Here is a 17,090-nt window from a genome sequence, read left to right on the forward strand (position 1 = left end):
GCTTTTGAATTTCATTGCTGTCACTGTGGTTAGCATTGTGTGACCCTGGGCAAGTCACTTAACTACTCCCGGACTCAGGTTTGCTTCTTTCATCAGTGGGGATGTAGATTCCCGCTTCACAGGGTTGTTCTGAGGAATTGAGAGAGTGTTGGTAGCAACTTAGACCAACATTTGGCAAAGAGCAAGCATATGGTACATGGCAGCTTCGGTTTTCAACATTGCTGGTTCTATCCCCCTTCTGCTACGTGGCCTCTTACTATTATGTACAGTTGCGGCAGGGACAGGAAGAGCAGCATCTCCCTGTTGGCCCCTCATAAGCTTCTAGTAGCCAAAGAGTACTTCCTCTTTTTCTCCTGGCTCCCCTGGTAGCTCAGACAGTAAAGAATCCGCCTGCAATGTGGGAGACCCTGATTCGATTCCTGGGTTGGGAAGACCCCATGGAGAAGGGATAGGCTACCCACCCCAGTATTCTTGGGCTTTCCTGGTAGCTCAGGTGGTAAAGAATCTTCCTGCAATGGGGGAGACCTGGGTTCAATTCCTGGGGTGGGAAGATGCCCTGGAGGAGGTCATGGCAACCCACTCTAGTATGCTTGCCTGGAGAGTTCATGGGACAGAGGAGCCTAGAGGGCCGCAGTCCATAGCGTCACAAAAGTCAGACACGACTGGGTGACTAAGCACACACACTTTGTCCCCCATGTTTATCGACTTTAGGCTGAGTCTCTTTAATTATTGTTATTATGCAGCTGTGTTTTATGCATTTATTTATAGGTAGTTTTTAAACTGTTTTGAATCTTATCTTAACAGCCCTATCTTGAAATGTAATGAAGAGCCTCTCTCTTCTCTCCATCAAATTCCTTTTTTTTTTAATCGGTTTCAGCCTTGAGAGACAGCTTACAGACTTCATTGCGACTATCAGCCCCCCTGTCATTTATGGTAGTGGTTTTCCCTTCCAACTTATTAGAATCAACCAGTTCAGCTGTTTTTTTTTTTTTTTTCCTGTCATCTGAGAACTTACTGTGTTGTGGGGCAGTGTTGTCTCTCAGGGATGCAAAGATGCACAAGATAGCCTGGCTGTTAGGGAACGTCTAGTCTAGGGAGACGTGGCGATCAGGTAAATCAAGATGCACTGTGGTCAGCGTTGTGCTGGGACTTCCCTAGTGCTCCAGTGGTTAAGAATCTGTCTTGCAGTGTATGAGACCCCAGTTTGATCTCAGGTCAAGGAAGCTCCCACATACCGCAGAGCTACTGACCCTGTGTGCCACAGTCATAGCGCCTGTGTGTTGCGACTACTGAAGCCCAGGTGCCCTAGAGCCTGTGGTCCGCAGCCAGAGAGGCCGCTGCAATGAGAAGTCCATGTATCGCAACTAGAGAGTACCCCCCCCCAACTTGCTGCAACTAGAGAAAAACCCTCACAGCAACAAAGACCCAGCACAGTCAAAGATAAATAAATAAACAAATCTTCAGAAAAAGGGTTGCTGCTGATGTGGTTGTGATGGGGCCTTGCTGAGCTCTGTTCTCTGCTGGTTGGAGCCGGGAAGGCTTTTCTGAAGAGGTGGCCTTGGGAAAGGTGGCAGCAGCTGTGACCTTCCAAACACAGGAAGGCCAGGGTGTGGCCTCGTGAGGAATTCATGGTCAGCAGAGAAAGGATTTTTACCCTTTACCCTGCTGCTTTCAGATCCTTTGGTGAAGGGAATGGCAACCCACTCCAGTATTCTTGTCTGGGAAATCTCATGGACAGAGAAGCCTGGCAGGCTACAGTCCATGGGGTCACAAAGAGCCAGACACGACTTAGCAACTAAACAACACCAGCTTCAGTTTCTTGAAGTAAAGCCCCAAAGCCATAGCTGCCCTCTGCTTGCCCTTCAGTCCCGAAGCGTCTTGCCTCTTCATGCTCACAGTAAAAGCAGTGAGAGGGGTGTGTTTCTTTCTTCTGATTTTCCTGCAGTGTATTTTTCCCATCCTTATGGGCACGACTGAACTGTTTAAAGAATTTCCGTTAGCTGACCAACTAGGGGCTTAGGAGAGTGACTGGTGAATCGTCTTCCTTCGTTTGGCATGCTCAGTGAAAGGGCTTTATGAACTCTGTTTCACAATATAGAGCACTTCTGGGAGGGGAGAGACATCTGCTCTAAGATGGGTTAACAGAAGGTCAGCATCGCCGGTTGGGGTTATAACAGAAACATTACAGGCAGAGAGTTTGCTAATGTGCTTATTTGCCGTCCTCTGTCAAGCTCTTCCGGCTGCGCTGAATGACAGAACCATGGCTTGGTGATGAAAGCAGAGGTCAGTAGCCTGGAATTTCACCTGAGATTTAGCTTGAAAATGTCCAGGGGCCTTGGGTAAGTCATCCTGCCCTTGTCTGGCTTCCTGCTTCATCTGTAAATGTCGCTAGGGATGTAGCAAGTCATTCCTAGGACACAGTCAGTCTGGACAATAGCCCTGAGGTCTGGTGCTGGCTTGGGAAGTAGGGTGAAGTAGGATGAAGAAGCTGTTGGAACGTGCTTAAGAGGACAGGTTTTAAAATGATTCACATTCTGTTGTTCCACATTCTAGTTCTGCCCCTGGATATCATGGTGGCCTTAGGAGAAAGGGAGGACATCTTTTGATTTTGTTTCTTTGTCTATAAAGTGGGAGTAACAGGAAAATTTAAGGACGTAGGGTTGTTCTGAGGATTCACAAGAGATTCAAGCACATGACCCTGTATCCACCACACAGTAAAAGAGAGCTAATTATTTTCCAAGTACCTCTCAGTCAGAACATCCTTTTTGAAAATTCTTTCCCTTCAGCACATCCTCTTACTTGTTAGACCAAATTGTGTTCTTTTCTTCCATTTTATTTGTTAATAAGCATTTACTGAGCACTTACTCTGTGCTAGGGGCAGGTACAAACATCACACCATCCTTGTCTACAAAGAGTTTGATTTTCAGAATCCCTAATTATGTTTCCTTCCATGGTGTGTGCATGCTCAGTCACTTCAGTTGTGTCGACTCTTTGTAGCAGCCCCATGGACTGTAGCCTGCCAGGCTCCTGTTTCCATGGGATTCTCCAGGCAAGAACACTGAAGTGGGTTGCCATGCCCTTCTCCAGGGGATCTTCCCAACCCAGGGGATCAAACCCACGTCTCCTGCGTTGCCGGCAGGCTCTTTACTGCTGAGCCACCAGGGAAGCCCCCCTTCCATGGTACTAGGAAGCTTTTGCCCCACTGATGCTGAGGAAGTCAGAACCAAAACCCAGGTTTTTTTGGCTTCCCTTCAGATTTGTTTATTCCTTCCTTGCACCTCTGTTTAACTGGAAGGGAACCGAGGGAAGGGAGGGCGGAGAGCTGACAGTGTCTCTGTCACTTGGTTCCCTGATTTATTTGCGTCTACAGCTGACAGGCCAGGTCTGAGCAGCATTTCTGGTCAGAGGGGTTAATCACCAGATTTTAGGTGTTAGGAGGCCTTCATTACGGGTCAGTTGCCTAAAGTTTTTCTTCTCTGTTCCTGGTAGTCTGAAGTGTGAATCGACAGCCGGAAGCTTAGGTGCCGTATCCAGAGCCAGATCCTCTCCATTGGGCTTGGCATCCCGTCTTCCGCCTCTGTGACCCTCCCTTCCCATCTTCTTCCTACTCTAGCCTCCGTGGACAGATTGTTTTTTTCGTGTGAATCCCCCAGCACTCCCCCAGTATCACAGCCCCTAATTTATGCTTAACATTTTCAGCTAAGGCCTCTGTCTCATCATGCTTGACAGTCAGCAAAGGTTAATGTATGTGTATTCACCGGTACACAGAATAATTCTCTTCTTTACAGTTTCTCATATACAGTAGCCTATAGCCATAAACACTTGGACCACAGCACTCCTAAACCAGAGGTGGAATCGTTACACACTGGGAAGAAAATGTGTGTTCCCTGTCAATCTGGATCCAGTCCCCCAAGCCCTTCCCTGTACTGGCTTTCTAGACAATGAAACGTGTTTGGGTTACAGAACAGGTGTGCCTCAGACCCTTGTCCACAGCCTGACTTGTTCCCAAGGCCACCAAGTGCTTGTGTGAGGAGCCACATCAAAGTCCTTATTCTGTACATTTATATTTGCTTTTTTGTTCTCCTCAAAGAGCTCAGAGTGCTCTGTCTCCCTCCCTCTTTCTCAGAGACTCTTCTGTATTTCTCATACCCGCAGAATATTCCTGATTGTGCCAAAGGAGGCTGGTGGTCTTAGTGTCATTTCTTACGATAACTCATAAAGTGGAGAGAGGTTCTGACTTTGCCCCAGATTTTGAATTTGATTTGCAGAGTCCAGATGAAATCCCAGGTCTTCTGATCTTGAAGCTCGTACAGTCTTGGCCGGTGTCCAGATGTTATTTGAGCTGCAGAACTTGAAAGGCTGCTTACTTCCTTGTAGTATTTTACCACAGACTGCACATGTTAAGTCAGGAATTTCAGGAAGTGTGGTAACTCTGAAAGATAATTTAAAGAGATATGAATTGTTGAGTCATGCAGAGGCTTCTTCCAAAAACAAGTGAGAGGCAGTATGGTTTTTTTATATATGCCTGTGGTTTTTTTATATCTTGAGATTTTAAATCAGTTTCCTGCCCTTTTTACGTTCTTAATCTCTTATTTCCTTCCACTAAATTGTTCTTAAAAATTATTGATTTGGCAAGTCAGTTTTTTCACTGAACATTTAGCCTGTTAATGAATTGTGAAATAATTTGATGTCATTTTCCCTTTCTATAGCTTCACCTTTCGTGTCTTTCCCTGTGCCGTAGTGTGACTCATTTGTTCTTTCCCTAAGGATCTGGAAATTAAACCATGTTATTGAGAAGAGAAGAAATAGAACAGTGTGATTATCTTTTACATCAGGTTATTCTGGGGAGATATTCATGTGGATATGTGAACATATTTATAATATAGGTATATTCCTGTCCATATGTATGATTTTTATATAAATATATGCTTTTATTCATTCAGCAAAGTTTATTGGGAAAAGGAAATGGCAACCCACTCTAGTGTTCTTGCCTGGAGAATCCCATGGATAGAGGAGCCTGGTGGGCTACAGTCCACAGGGTTGCAAAGAGTTGGACATGACTGAGCGACTACAGCTATTTACTGAATGCTAGACTTATGAGCTGGGTTCTGGGAATCCCACAGACATGATCCCTTTGCCCTCTTGGAGCCTGCAGATGTGAAGGAGTCAAGCAAATGCACATAATTACATATATGTGGTCATGTCTTTAACTATATGTGAGGAGGAAGTTTAACATGAAGGTTAAACTCAGACAGTTTGGGAGTTGGACCTGGTTTCCTATCTTAGCCACCTACCCGCTGATTAAGCTGGAGCAAGTCACTTAAATCCTTATGCAGCTTCCCCATCTGTAAGTGAGAAATAACAGTACCCCTTGTGGACAGACTGAGAGATTTCAATGAGGTACCACAAAGAAATTGTTTAGTGTAGTGAATGGTATGTAGTAAACACTTGATAAATCTTAATCATCACTAGTTTTTAATATGCAATGAAAATTTCAGTAAGCTGTGAAATGACAGCTCACTCTGAAATCTAATTCATGAAAGATAGTTATTCTGGACCTTTTTAGGAATGTGGAAACAAGATAGGACATCTGGTAGCACGCAACTATACACTTCTTTCTGTGGACAGTCTCTGCTTTATACACACTAAAAAAGTAAACACTGTTCTAATGAAGTGACAGAATTGGACACTTAGCACTTGTCTACTTTCACAGTATACAAAGTGAAATCATGGAAGTAATCAAGTATTCTTTGCAGAAAATGTTTAACTAAAAATATGATTTGGTATAAACTAATTGCTTATACTCTCTCATAACTTGCTAATGAGTTGTCACTGAAGAACACAGAACATTGTGAGTATAAGAGAATGTGATATATGAAATCTTTACAAAGACTGTAAACTGGTTTTCTCATTTCTCAAGTGCTTTAGAGCCATATCTGTCTGCAGGCAGGACTGAACAGTTTCACATCATTTGGAGAGAAGCAAGTGACCGAATGTGGAGTAGACCTTTCAGCAGATGTAGTCTGTACCCTGTGATCTTGGGTACACTTTCACTATCCCAGAAGTCACCTTTCTTTAGGATGATGCTGCTGTGTACCATAAGGGCTTCCCAAGTAACTCAGTGGTAAAGAATCTACCTGCTAGTGTAGGAGACGTGGCTTAAATCCCTGAGTCAAGCAGATCCCCTGGAGGAGGAAATGGCAACCTGCCCCAGTATTCATGCCTGGGACATCCCATGGACAGAGAAGCCTGGCGGGCTACGGTCTGTAAGATCACAAAGGGTCGGACACAACTTAGCGACTAACAGCAACAGCTAATGTACTGTGCCTTGTTTAGGATGAAACAAACTGATTTCTCTGTTCTTCAGAACCAGCCCCTCCAGGATTGGATAGACTGTGAATGCTCTTTTGTGTAGTATGTTAGCATATTAAGCTTTCTGGAAGTAAAGAACTACTTGCATTATTGGATGACAAATTCTGTTAGCAATGTATACTATCAGCAGATGATGAGAAAGTTAGTTCTTGGTTGTGGAAATCCAGTGTGTTACTTGTTTTCTCTTAATAGTTGCTTCCTCTGTGTTTAGGTTGACAGGTTTATAGTTATTTTATGGCCTTGTGTTGAAAAACTACCATGGATTTTCACAATTATTATGATCCATATCTCAAATAAAACATATGTATCTACCATTGTAGAAGTCATAGCATTAACCATTTTCTTGGGACTTTGCTGCTTTTTCTCTTCTCTTTCCTTCCTCCAGAGAAGTTGGATAGAGTGACTGTAGAAGCTGAGGTCCTTGGCCACCCCTTACCCACAAGGATGACGACTATTAAAAAAAATGGTGCAACTTCTTAGAAAAACAACATGGTGGTTCTTCAGAATGTTAAAAATAGAACTCTGTGATCCTACAATGCTACTTCTGGGTATATGCCGCACAGAATTTTTTAACTATTATTTCATTTTAGTTTTTAAAATTGAAATATAGTTGATTTACAATATTGTGTTAGTTTCATGTGTACAGCAAACTGGTTCAGTTACATCTATATATATATTCTTTTTCAAATTCTTTTCCCTTACATAATAGGTTATTATGAAATATTGAGTATAGTTCTCTGTGCAATGCAGTAGGTCCCTGTTGATTTTGTGTTTTACATATAGTAGTGTGTCTATGTTAATTGCAAACTCCTCATTTATTCCTCCTCCTGCTTTCCACTTTGGTAACCATAAATTTGTTTTCTATGTCTGTGAGTCTGTTTTATGTATAAGTGCATTTGTATCTTTTTTTTTTTTTAAGATTCCACACAGAAGTGATATCATTTGTCTTTCTCTGTTTGACTTACTTCACTTAGTATGATAATGTCTAGGTCTATTCATTTTGCTGCAAATGGCATTATTTAACTCTTTCTTATGGCTGAGTAATATGTGTGTATGTATCACATCTTCTTTATCCATTCATCTGTTGATGGACTTTTAGGTTCATTCCATATCTTGACTGTTGGAAATAGTGCTGTTTTTGTAATTTTTTTGTAATTTTTTTTTTCTTTTTAAAAAGGTCTTCTGTAAATCCTGAAATCTTTAACTTGGCTTTATTTATTTATTTGCCATGCAGTTTGTGGGATCTTAGTTCCCCACCAGGAATAGAATCCAGGCCCACAACAGTGAAAGCACAGAGTCCTAACCACTAGACCGCCAGCGAATTCCCCGAGTGTATTTTTTCAAATTCTAGTTTTCTCCAGATACATACCAGCGAGTATGTGTTGGATCATTGGGATTGGTGGATCATATGATGGCTCTATTTTTAGTTTTTTAAGGAACCTCCACACTGTTCTCTGTAGTGGCTGCACCAATTTACATTTCCACCAACAATGTAGGAGGGTACATTTTTCTCCACACCCTCTCCAGCATTTATTATTTGCAAACTTTTTGATGATGGCCATTCTGGATTGGTGTGAGGCCATTCTACTGCATCATAGCTTTGGTTTGCATTTCTCTAATAATTAACGATGTTGAACATCTTTTCATGTGTCTTTGACCATATATGTATATCTCCTTTGGAAAAGTATCTATTTAGATCTTCTACCCACTTTTTGGTTGGGTTCTTTTTTCCTTTAAATATATTGAGCTGTATGAACTATTTGTATATTTTGGCAGTTAATCCCTTGGCAGTCACATCATTTGCATTCTTTTACATGTAGCTGTCTACCACTTACTGAAGAGATGGTCTTTTGTTCAGTGTATTCTTGCCTTTGTTATAGATCAATTGCCTATGTAAGTATGGTTGTATTTCTGGGTTCTCGGTCTTGTTCCATTGAACTGTGTCTGTTTTTGTGCCAGCACCATACTGTTCTGAGTACTGTAGCCTTGAAGTATAATCTCAAGCCAGGGAGCATGATTCCTCCAGCTCCCTTCTTTCTTTTCTAGATTGTTTTGGCTGTTCAGGGTCTTTTGTGTTTCTGTACGAATTAAAAAAAAAATTTTATTTTAGTTCTGTGAAAAATGCCACAACACTTCTGACACCAGATGTGTAATGTTTTCCATGCCAACTCCCTGGACACCATCTGGATATCTTTTGTTCAGTTCAGTCTGATGTTGACCATCTGGAGTCAGCACAGACTCCAAGGTTTAAGGACTCAATCCCGAAAGTCTGCCCCACTTCAAGTGCCAGTCCAAGTACTGGGTTCTCTGGGTGCCTGCACTTCTGTCTGAGGTGGCTCCTAGGTCAGGAGTTCCCACAGTGCCCCCCTTTCAGATTTGATAATGTGCTAGAACAGTCCACAGATCCCTTTACTTACTCTCATGGGTTTATAATAAAGGATACCAATGAACAGCCAGATGCAGAGATACCCAGGAGAGTATCTGTGGGGTCCAGGAGAGTCCTACACACAGGAACTTCTGTCCCTGTGACTGTGGGGTGTTCCACCTTCCGAGCACATAAATGTGTTCACCAATTCAGGCTCCTCAGATCCCATTGTTTGGTTGTTTTATGGAGGTCTCTTTACATAGGTATAATAGATTCAACCCTTGGCCATTGGTGGTTAGGTTCAATCACCAGAACCCCTCCCCTCCCCAGAGATCTGTGACAGAAAGTGAAAGTTGCTCAGTTGTGTCTGACTCTTCATGACCCCATGGACTAAACAGTCCTTGGAATTCTCCAGGCCAGAATATGGGAGTGGGTAGCCTTTCCCTTCTCCAGGGGATCTTCCTGACTCAGGGATGAACCCAGGTCTTCCATATTACAGGCAGATTCTTTACCAGCTGAGCCACAAGGGAGCCCCCAGAGATCAAGAGGTGGAGCTAAATGTTCTAACTTGCTAATTGCGCCTGGATCTCTCTGCCTGACCAGGGCCCATCCAGAATTTACCTAGGCACCCCCGCCCCCTCAGCCACCAGTCATCTTATTAGCACACAGAAGATACAAGTCACTCTGGAGAATCAGTACAAAGACCAAATATGTAATTTCCCATTGTACCACAGGGTTCTCTACTATCTTACTCTTCATTCAAACCTTTCCCCCTCTTTTTGTTGAATCTCTACTTTTTGACCAAGAGCAATTATATAGAAACTTAAGCGCAAGGCATACATCCACTGGTTCAAATAATATTGACATCTATAGTCTCAGCCACTGTTTAAGGCTCAAATGATAAAGCAGGGAATAGAGCAAAGTCTGTGGTGTCAAGGTGCCTGCCCTATTAGGAGAAGGAAAGCAATTTGTAATTTGTCACCAGTAGTAAGTGTTAGTGTATTTCATTTTTTCTTGCAGTGTTCTGACACCACATGTGTGTGTTTTTATCTGATATCATATATTTAATTTTTCTCTAACATGAGCTGGGTGTCCAGAGGTTCAGTCCAGTTCTGATGCTTACTCCTGGAGTTATCACAGACACAACAGATTATGAGATTATAAGTCTTCCAATACTTCATATGTCAGCTGAAAATTGGGTACCTAGGCTTCCCACCCTTCTGCCTGGCAGAATGTGAATTTGGGGGTTCAGATGAGCCCTTCGCTCAGGCTTGGTAATATACTAGAACAATTCATAGAACTCAGGAGAACACTTTACTTATGATTGCTGGGTTTAATTTAAAGTATACAACTCAGAAGAGGCAACAAAGAAAGATTCTCATCTTTCTTTTCCAAGGATCTCAGGAGCTCTGAGCCAGGAACTGGGGACAAAGCCAAATATTGGCGTTTTGATACCACAGTAAGGAAGAAGGGGCACATGTACGGTAGGAGGAGAGAGAGTGGAGTGTTGGAAGGTGGAGGAGGGGGTGTGATCTTTCAGGCTGTCTGGGGGCTTGTCATTTGACAGAGACAGTAAATGGTGTGTGAAGGCTGAGGGAAGAGTCAGAAAGAACTGTAAGTGCAGCGGACAGTGATGTCATGAGGGACTCAAGAAAAGGGATAATGGGAAACAGACCAACATCATGTTGCCTTAGGAAGCAAGACCAGGGGACTTGCCTGCTGGTCCAGTGGCTCACACTGCAATCCCAATGCAGGGGACCTGAGTTTGATCCCTGGTCAGGGAACTAGATCCCACTTGCCACAGTTAAGTGTCCGCATGTCACAACAAAAAGATCCTACATGCTCCAACTACCAAGAGTCTGCATGCTGCAACTAAGGTCCAGTGCAGCCAAATAGATAAATGACAAAATATTAGAAAAAAAAGAAGCAAATCGACACGCTATTGTGTGTGTACATAAAGACACTTTCTATGCACCTGACATTGTGATTTACTGAGATTTCATGGCACCTGTCATTTATTCTGTAATGAAAGGAAGATGTTGGATTTCCTTGTTATCACTTTATTTTTGAGGCATGCTTTTCCCTTGGAGGTATTTGAAAACCTTTCCAGTAATACACAAGGGAAGATGAGAGCTTACAAAGTAGGTCTATGAAATGGAACAGGTTTTTCCATGGTTTGAGGCTGAGATTGAGATCCCCAAACCCCAGGAGATTTGAGCCAGAGAAACTACTGAAGGTATCCTCCGTATGTGGATGTCTGTTTAGATGGTAAGTGTTGCTACTTTAAATATGTATTTATTCTTAAGTGAAAAAAGCAGATGCCTTATGCCAAGAGAAGTGCATTTGGAGATACACATCTAACAGGGGGCATTATTTCAGCTCTATCCTGAAGCTGATGAATGTCTTTATTTTTAAAAAATATGAACTCTCAACTCAGTTTCCCTTGGGCCTAGCCGTTTTCTTGCAGTGAACTTGTGAAATATGGAAGGGCTTGGGCTGTTAAAACTGGAACAAAAGGATGATTTCTTTAAAAATATGATACCACATCAGCTCTTAAGGGGCACATGGCTGGGTGGCTGAGTGGGAGCCTGGAACCAGATGGCCTGGGCTTGAACCCTGGCTCCTCCCATTACTAGCTGTGTTACACAGGACAGGCAGTTTAACCTTTCTATCCTTTGAGTCTTCATCTGTAAGATGGCCCTGATAATGGGGTGTCCAAACATCCCTAGCCTGTGCTCATGCCTGGCACAGTTGTTAATAGCTGCCCTATTCACTCCCCAAGGTATCCTTATTTGGACAATTAATTATATAGTTGCCCTCCCAATAATAGAACCTACATCAGAATATCATTTAAAAAATTCAAAAGAGTAAAACAGTACCTGCTTCTAATATGTGCTCAGTAAATATTAGCTGCTACAGTTGGAATCAGTGTTTTAAATAACCAGTTTTATGTATTATCCCCCAAAGGAAGAACTGTTACTGTAATCCTTGGGCTATGAAAGGGACATATTTTTTTGGAAGGTGGAGGACCATGGACACTGTGAGCGAGTTAATACCATGTTAGAATTCTCTTCCTTTTTAGCCGGGCGTGGGCGAAACAAGTAGCATGGAGGAAATGACTGTTTTCGTTCATTTCTCTAACAGGGTAATCACCATACAGCGCATGCTGGTTTTACAGAGAAAATACTGCGGGGGTTGTTAATTTGGACTGTGTGTTTAATGTGCTATTCTTTCCAATCTGATCTCTAGTTTCCTTTCTTTGACCTTTCTCCGGGTGTCACCCTCCTTTTCCTCTCCTCATGCAACATCTAAAGCTAATTGCAGAACCTTAATGTTGGTCCTTGTGCTGGGGGTTGAATAAAATTACACATAACTGAAACAGCTTTATTTGAAGTACTGGTTTCAGCCACCCACTCTTAAAATCCCTTGTCACGTTTGACATCAGGTAACTGAAGTGAATTTTGTTGTTTTTTTTTTTTAAACTTTGTTTTTCACAAATGTGCCTTGGTCAGACGTGCAGCTAGTCTGGAAGAGTCAAGCTGGATAAGCACAGGGGTGGGATGGATCTCGGCTTCTGTTCTTGTCACTTGCTAGCTGTGTGATCCGGATCTGTCCATTTATTCCCTCTCTGTGAGCTTCACTACTCTTCAGCCCTGGAATGGGGATCGTGATACTTTCTGCTTCCCAAGACTTTTCTGAGGATCAAATGAGGGAAGAGATATTATGGTAGTATGTTCTAAGCAAAGGTAGGCAGATTTCCTTTTTAAAAAGTATCTGTGTCTTTGACTGCATCCGGTCTTAGCTGAAGCCTGTGGGCTCCTCATGCATCCTGCAGGCTCTCTAGTGGCTGCACGTGGGCTTAGTTGTCCTGCAGCTTGTGAGATCTTAGTTCCCCAACCAGGGATGGAACCCACGTCCCCTGCATTGCAAGGCTAGTCTTACCTGCTGGACCACTAGGGAAGTCCCAGAGTTCCTTTCTTGAAAAACAGTTGAGGTGATTGGAAAGAAATTCCTTTTAGGAGACACATAAGCAGACACTAGAAGAAAAAGGTTAAAAAGGCTGCTCCTGTTTGTGTGTTTCTGAGCTGCCTATTGCTATAGTACTGGGCGATTTAACAAGGGTGTTGCTTTACCATGCATGAAGTGCTTCAATTCAGCAGTAAGATCATTTTTCTTTAATCCTGAACTTGAGAATGCCAAAATTAAACCTATGGAAACCTGGATGATAAGATAGCTTAAAGGCTTGATAAGAAGTCAGGTGTGCAGAGAGTCCAGCTTTTAGCCAGTCAGGACAAGGATGGCTTAGCTCTCAAGGGAAGATGCACGCTTCTCAGGATCAGAAGGTGGAGAAAGAAACCTGTCCTTTTAAACTCCAAACCCACTATAAATAAACTTCTGAGGAAACTTTTGGCTACTAACATTTGGGGGCTCTGAAAGTTTTTTCTTCTTTTAGCTTATTCTGATGTATGCTTTCTCTCATTTAACTTAAAAATTGTTCTTATTATAGAAAATTTCAAACATGCAGAAGTTGAGAGAGTGGTGTATTAAATCCCCATGTCCTTCATACCTAGACTTAATAATTATCAGCTCATGGCTAATTTAGTTTCATCTGTATTTTTGTGCACTCACCCCTGCTCTCCTCTCCCCTGGATTATTTGAAGTCAATTCCATATCTCTTAGTTTATTTAAAATACCATCATTTAAAAATTTGTTTATTCTCATTAAAATAGCTTTAATGTGGTATAATTTGCATAAATGTGGTATAATTTGCATAGTGTACAATTTGACCGGTTTATATATATAAATAAGTATATGTGTGTGTGCCGTGCACAGTCATGTCCGACTCTTTGTAGTCCCATGAACTACAGCCTGCCAGACTCCTCTGTCCATGGAATTTTCCAGGCATGAATACTGGAGTGGGTTTCCATATCCTTCTCCAGGGGATCTTCTTGACCCAAGGATCAAACCTTTGTCTCTTATAGCTCCTGCATTGGCAGGTGGATTCTTTACTGCTGTGCCACCTGAGTATAACTGTATATACTGATCAAAAAATAAATATATATACACACGTATTCATGAAACCACTGTAGTATAGATAGTGAACATAACCATCACCCCAGAATTTCCTTATGCCCTTGGAAATGGCTCTACTTTGCCCTTTCTGCCTCTAATACTCCAGCAGTTGCTGATCTGCTTTCTGTCATAGTAGATTAATTTGTATTTTGTATGTTTTAGAGTTCTAGATAAATGGAATGTACAGTATGTACCTATTTTTTTTTTTTTTTTTTGGTCTAGCTTCTTTCACAGTGCCATAGTTTTTATTTATTTAATAAATACCATTGTGCTCCTGTTGGGTACCATTTTGGAAGTTGCAAGACCTCTTAGGAGACAGTTGTAATAGTCCAGGTAGAACATGGAGCAGGTGGTTTGGAGCAGGGTGGTTACTATGGAGATGATAGCTGCCATCCATTAGAGATCTGCTTTGGAGGTAGAGCTCATGAGACCAGCTGGATGTGGGGGTGAGGGAGAGGGAGGAATCAAGAATTACTCCTCAGTATTCTTGCTTGAGCAGATGGGTAGGATGTAGTGAAATGGAGGGAGACTCTGAGAAATAGGCCTGACTCTGTCCTAATTTCGTCCTTTACTGGGTGTCCATTGTTTTTACAGTTATTATTATCATTGGTTGATCTGAGGCAGTATCAAATCTGCAGATGAAAACAGTATTTAGTGTTTAAGATGTTCACCAAATTGCTAGGTCTTCTCACAAATGTTATTAAATACAGGCCAGCTGCCATTGTCAAATTGAAGATAGTGAATTTCAGTTTTCTCCTCGGGTGTTTGTGATGTCATTTGTACCAGGAAAGGGGAACAGAGAGTAGTGCAAAGTCAAATAATACTTTCACTATATATGTGTATGTGTATATAAGTAACTGAAATGTTTAGTTTTCACCTAAAAAGCAATAAATGTGCAAACAGGAAACTGATCAATACCAGGGAAAAAGGTTAAGTAGAAACTGAGTAAGCACAGATACTGGATTTAACAAAGACTTAAAAGCAGCCATTATATTTAAAGGACTAAGGGAAAATATATTCAAGAATTGGTAGAAAATACTACGTGAATCAACAAATAGAGACTAACAACAGACAAATAAAAACGATAAAAGAAGAACCATGTGAAATTTCTAGAACTGAAAATATAATAACTGAAATGAAGAGTTAACATGATAGCAGATTAGAAATGGTAGGATGCCTGAATCAGTGGACTTGAAGGTAAGTCAAAAGAAAACTTCTAAACCAAAGAACCGAGAGGGGGGAAAAAAAAACTTGAGACTGATCAACAGAGGCCTGTGTGACAGTATCAAACATTTGAATGTTATTTTAACACATGTATAATAGGAGTCCCAGGTGGAGAAGGGAGCAAGAACGGGACAAAACATTTTTGCAAGATTATCTAAATACCAAACTTGATGAAAATTATCTACAGATCCAAGAACTTCAGTGAACTTCAACCAGGATAAACACAAATGAGAAATATACCTAGACATGTCTTAGTCACAGTGCTGAAAGACAAAATATTGAAAACAGCAAGATAAAAGTACCTTATCACGTACAGGCCAACAATAGTGTGATTAGTGACTGTTTTCTCATCAGAAACCATGGAAATCAGAAAATGGTAGCGTGATATAGTCAAGAGGCTGGGAAAAAAAGAAACAAACTAAGACTTCTATATCTAGCAAAACTATCCTTTAAAAATGAACATGAAGGAAGTCTGACTTTGGTTCTAGGAAAATGGAGTAGACATAGATTTCCTGTTCTTCCTACTAAATTTGATGAAAACTCTGGACCCTATCTAGAAAAGGAGCATAAAAAGTCCCTGAAAGGTGTAAAGACAGCAGAGTAACTGCAGACCTTGGGCCCTAGGAACGACATGGTGGTGAATTCCATAGGTTTTTCTTTTGGCCCCATGTATCCCAGACTTGGAGCTGAAGAAACCACCAACCTCCAGATGCCAAGGGGTATAAACAGAGTCTCAAGAAAAGCCTACTCTCTCTAGCCAAAGGAGCAAGTAGGAAACAGTCTAAAAACACAGTGGACTTCTAGTCAGTCTAAGACTTACTAAACCACCCTACTCCATGTAGGCACCATAGAAAAACAACTGTTCTCCTGTGCCTGCACAGGCCAAGAGGGACCTCATGCACCCTCATCAGGCTGGTTGAGGCGCCATAATCTACCTGCCAGTATGGTGTCAGAGCAGGCCAGTAGGCCTTTCATCATTGGCTGGCAGTAATGAAGCCGACCCTTCCCATGGTGCAAGTGGATGTTGTATGGGGAGCCAGAACTCTCACCTCCTCCAGCGGTAAGTGAAGAGTGTCCCTCCTGAGGTGACAGTGGAGACCAGGTGGGGAACCCGGACTTCTGCTTCCACCTGGCGGTAATGAGATGGCTGTCTCCTTTCCGCTGTCAGCGTGGTGCCAAAGAAAGCCAACTGAAACAATGTTTAAGTAAGAGCCAGAGGGACTTCCCTGGTGGCTCAGTGGAGAAGAATCCTCCTGCCAGTGCAGGGGACGTGTGTCTGATCTCTGGTCTGGGAGAATCCCACATGCCACAAAGCAACTAAACCTGTGTGCCACAAGCACTGAGCCCACACTCTAGAGCATGCAAGCCACGATTGCTGAAACCTGTGCGCCTGGAGCCCAGTGCTCCACAACGGGAGAAGCCACCACAATGAGTGGAAGCCCATACAAAGCAATGAAGACCCAGCACAGCCAAAAACAAATAAATATATAATTTAAAACATTAAAATGAAACTCAGTAGTACAGTTATTTTGAAAAAAAGAGCCAGAGTCATGTAACATATAAACATTATCCGGGTTTCAGCTGAATAATAAATTGTCATACCAAGAAGAGGGGAGACACCAAATTAGATGAAAGAAAGACAGTCAATAGATACTAACATGTTTGAAACAAATGGAAAAAGAGAATAGAAACTTCAGAAAGGAAATAGAAAATATAAATGGGAACTAAAGGCAAATTTTAGAACTGAAAAACAGAATAACCAAAATAAAAGCTTTGTGAATGGGTTCAGCAGCAAAATGAAAGGGACAGAAGGGGAAAAAAATCAGTGAACTGGAAAAAAAAAACAAATTATTCAATCTAAATATTGGAGAGAAAACACAAAATGAATAAATGATGTCTCAGGGAACTTTGTAATTGTTAAAAAAAAATCATCTAAAATTTTGTCTTGGGAGTCCCAGAGGATAGGGGGAAAGAGCATGGGTTGAAAGGTTACCCAAAGAAATAATGGCTGAAAACTTCACCAATTTGGGAGTAGAATATTAAATAGAATCATCCC

At 41.9% G+C, this 17,090-nt stretch overlaps 1 protein-coding gene across 5 annotated transcripts in view; it reads left to right on the plus strand.

The window, feature by feature from the left end:
- Positions 1-17,090, plus strand: part of SUMF1 (sulfatase modifying factor 1) — an 86,038-nt gene that overhangs the window by 51,593 nt on the left and 17,355 nt on the right. The window contains exon 8 of one of the 5 annotated variants that reach the window (XM_020887058.2): positions 2,232-2,283. The exons of 3 other annotated variants lie outside the window; for them this stretch is intronic. In XM_020887058.2, the coding sequence (XP_020742717.2) occupies positions 2,232-2,249 (18 nt within the window). In that variant the 3' untranslated portion in view covers positions 2,250-2,283. Of the gene's footprint in view, positions 1-2,231; positions 2,284-6,757; positions 6,996-17,090 lie in introns of those variants that run through there. One more of the 5 variants, XM_020887059.2, reaches the window with a different exon arrangement.

Source organism: Odocoileus virginianus, chromosome 26 (assembly GCF_023699985.2).
Source record: "Odocoileus virginianus isolate 20LAN1187 ecotype Illinois chromosome 26, Ovbor_1.2, whole genome shotgun sequence".
Classification (NCBI taxonomy): domain Eukaryota; kingdom Metazoa; phylum Chordata; class Mammalia; order Artiodactyla; family Cervidae; genus Odocoileus; species Odocoileus virginianus.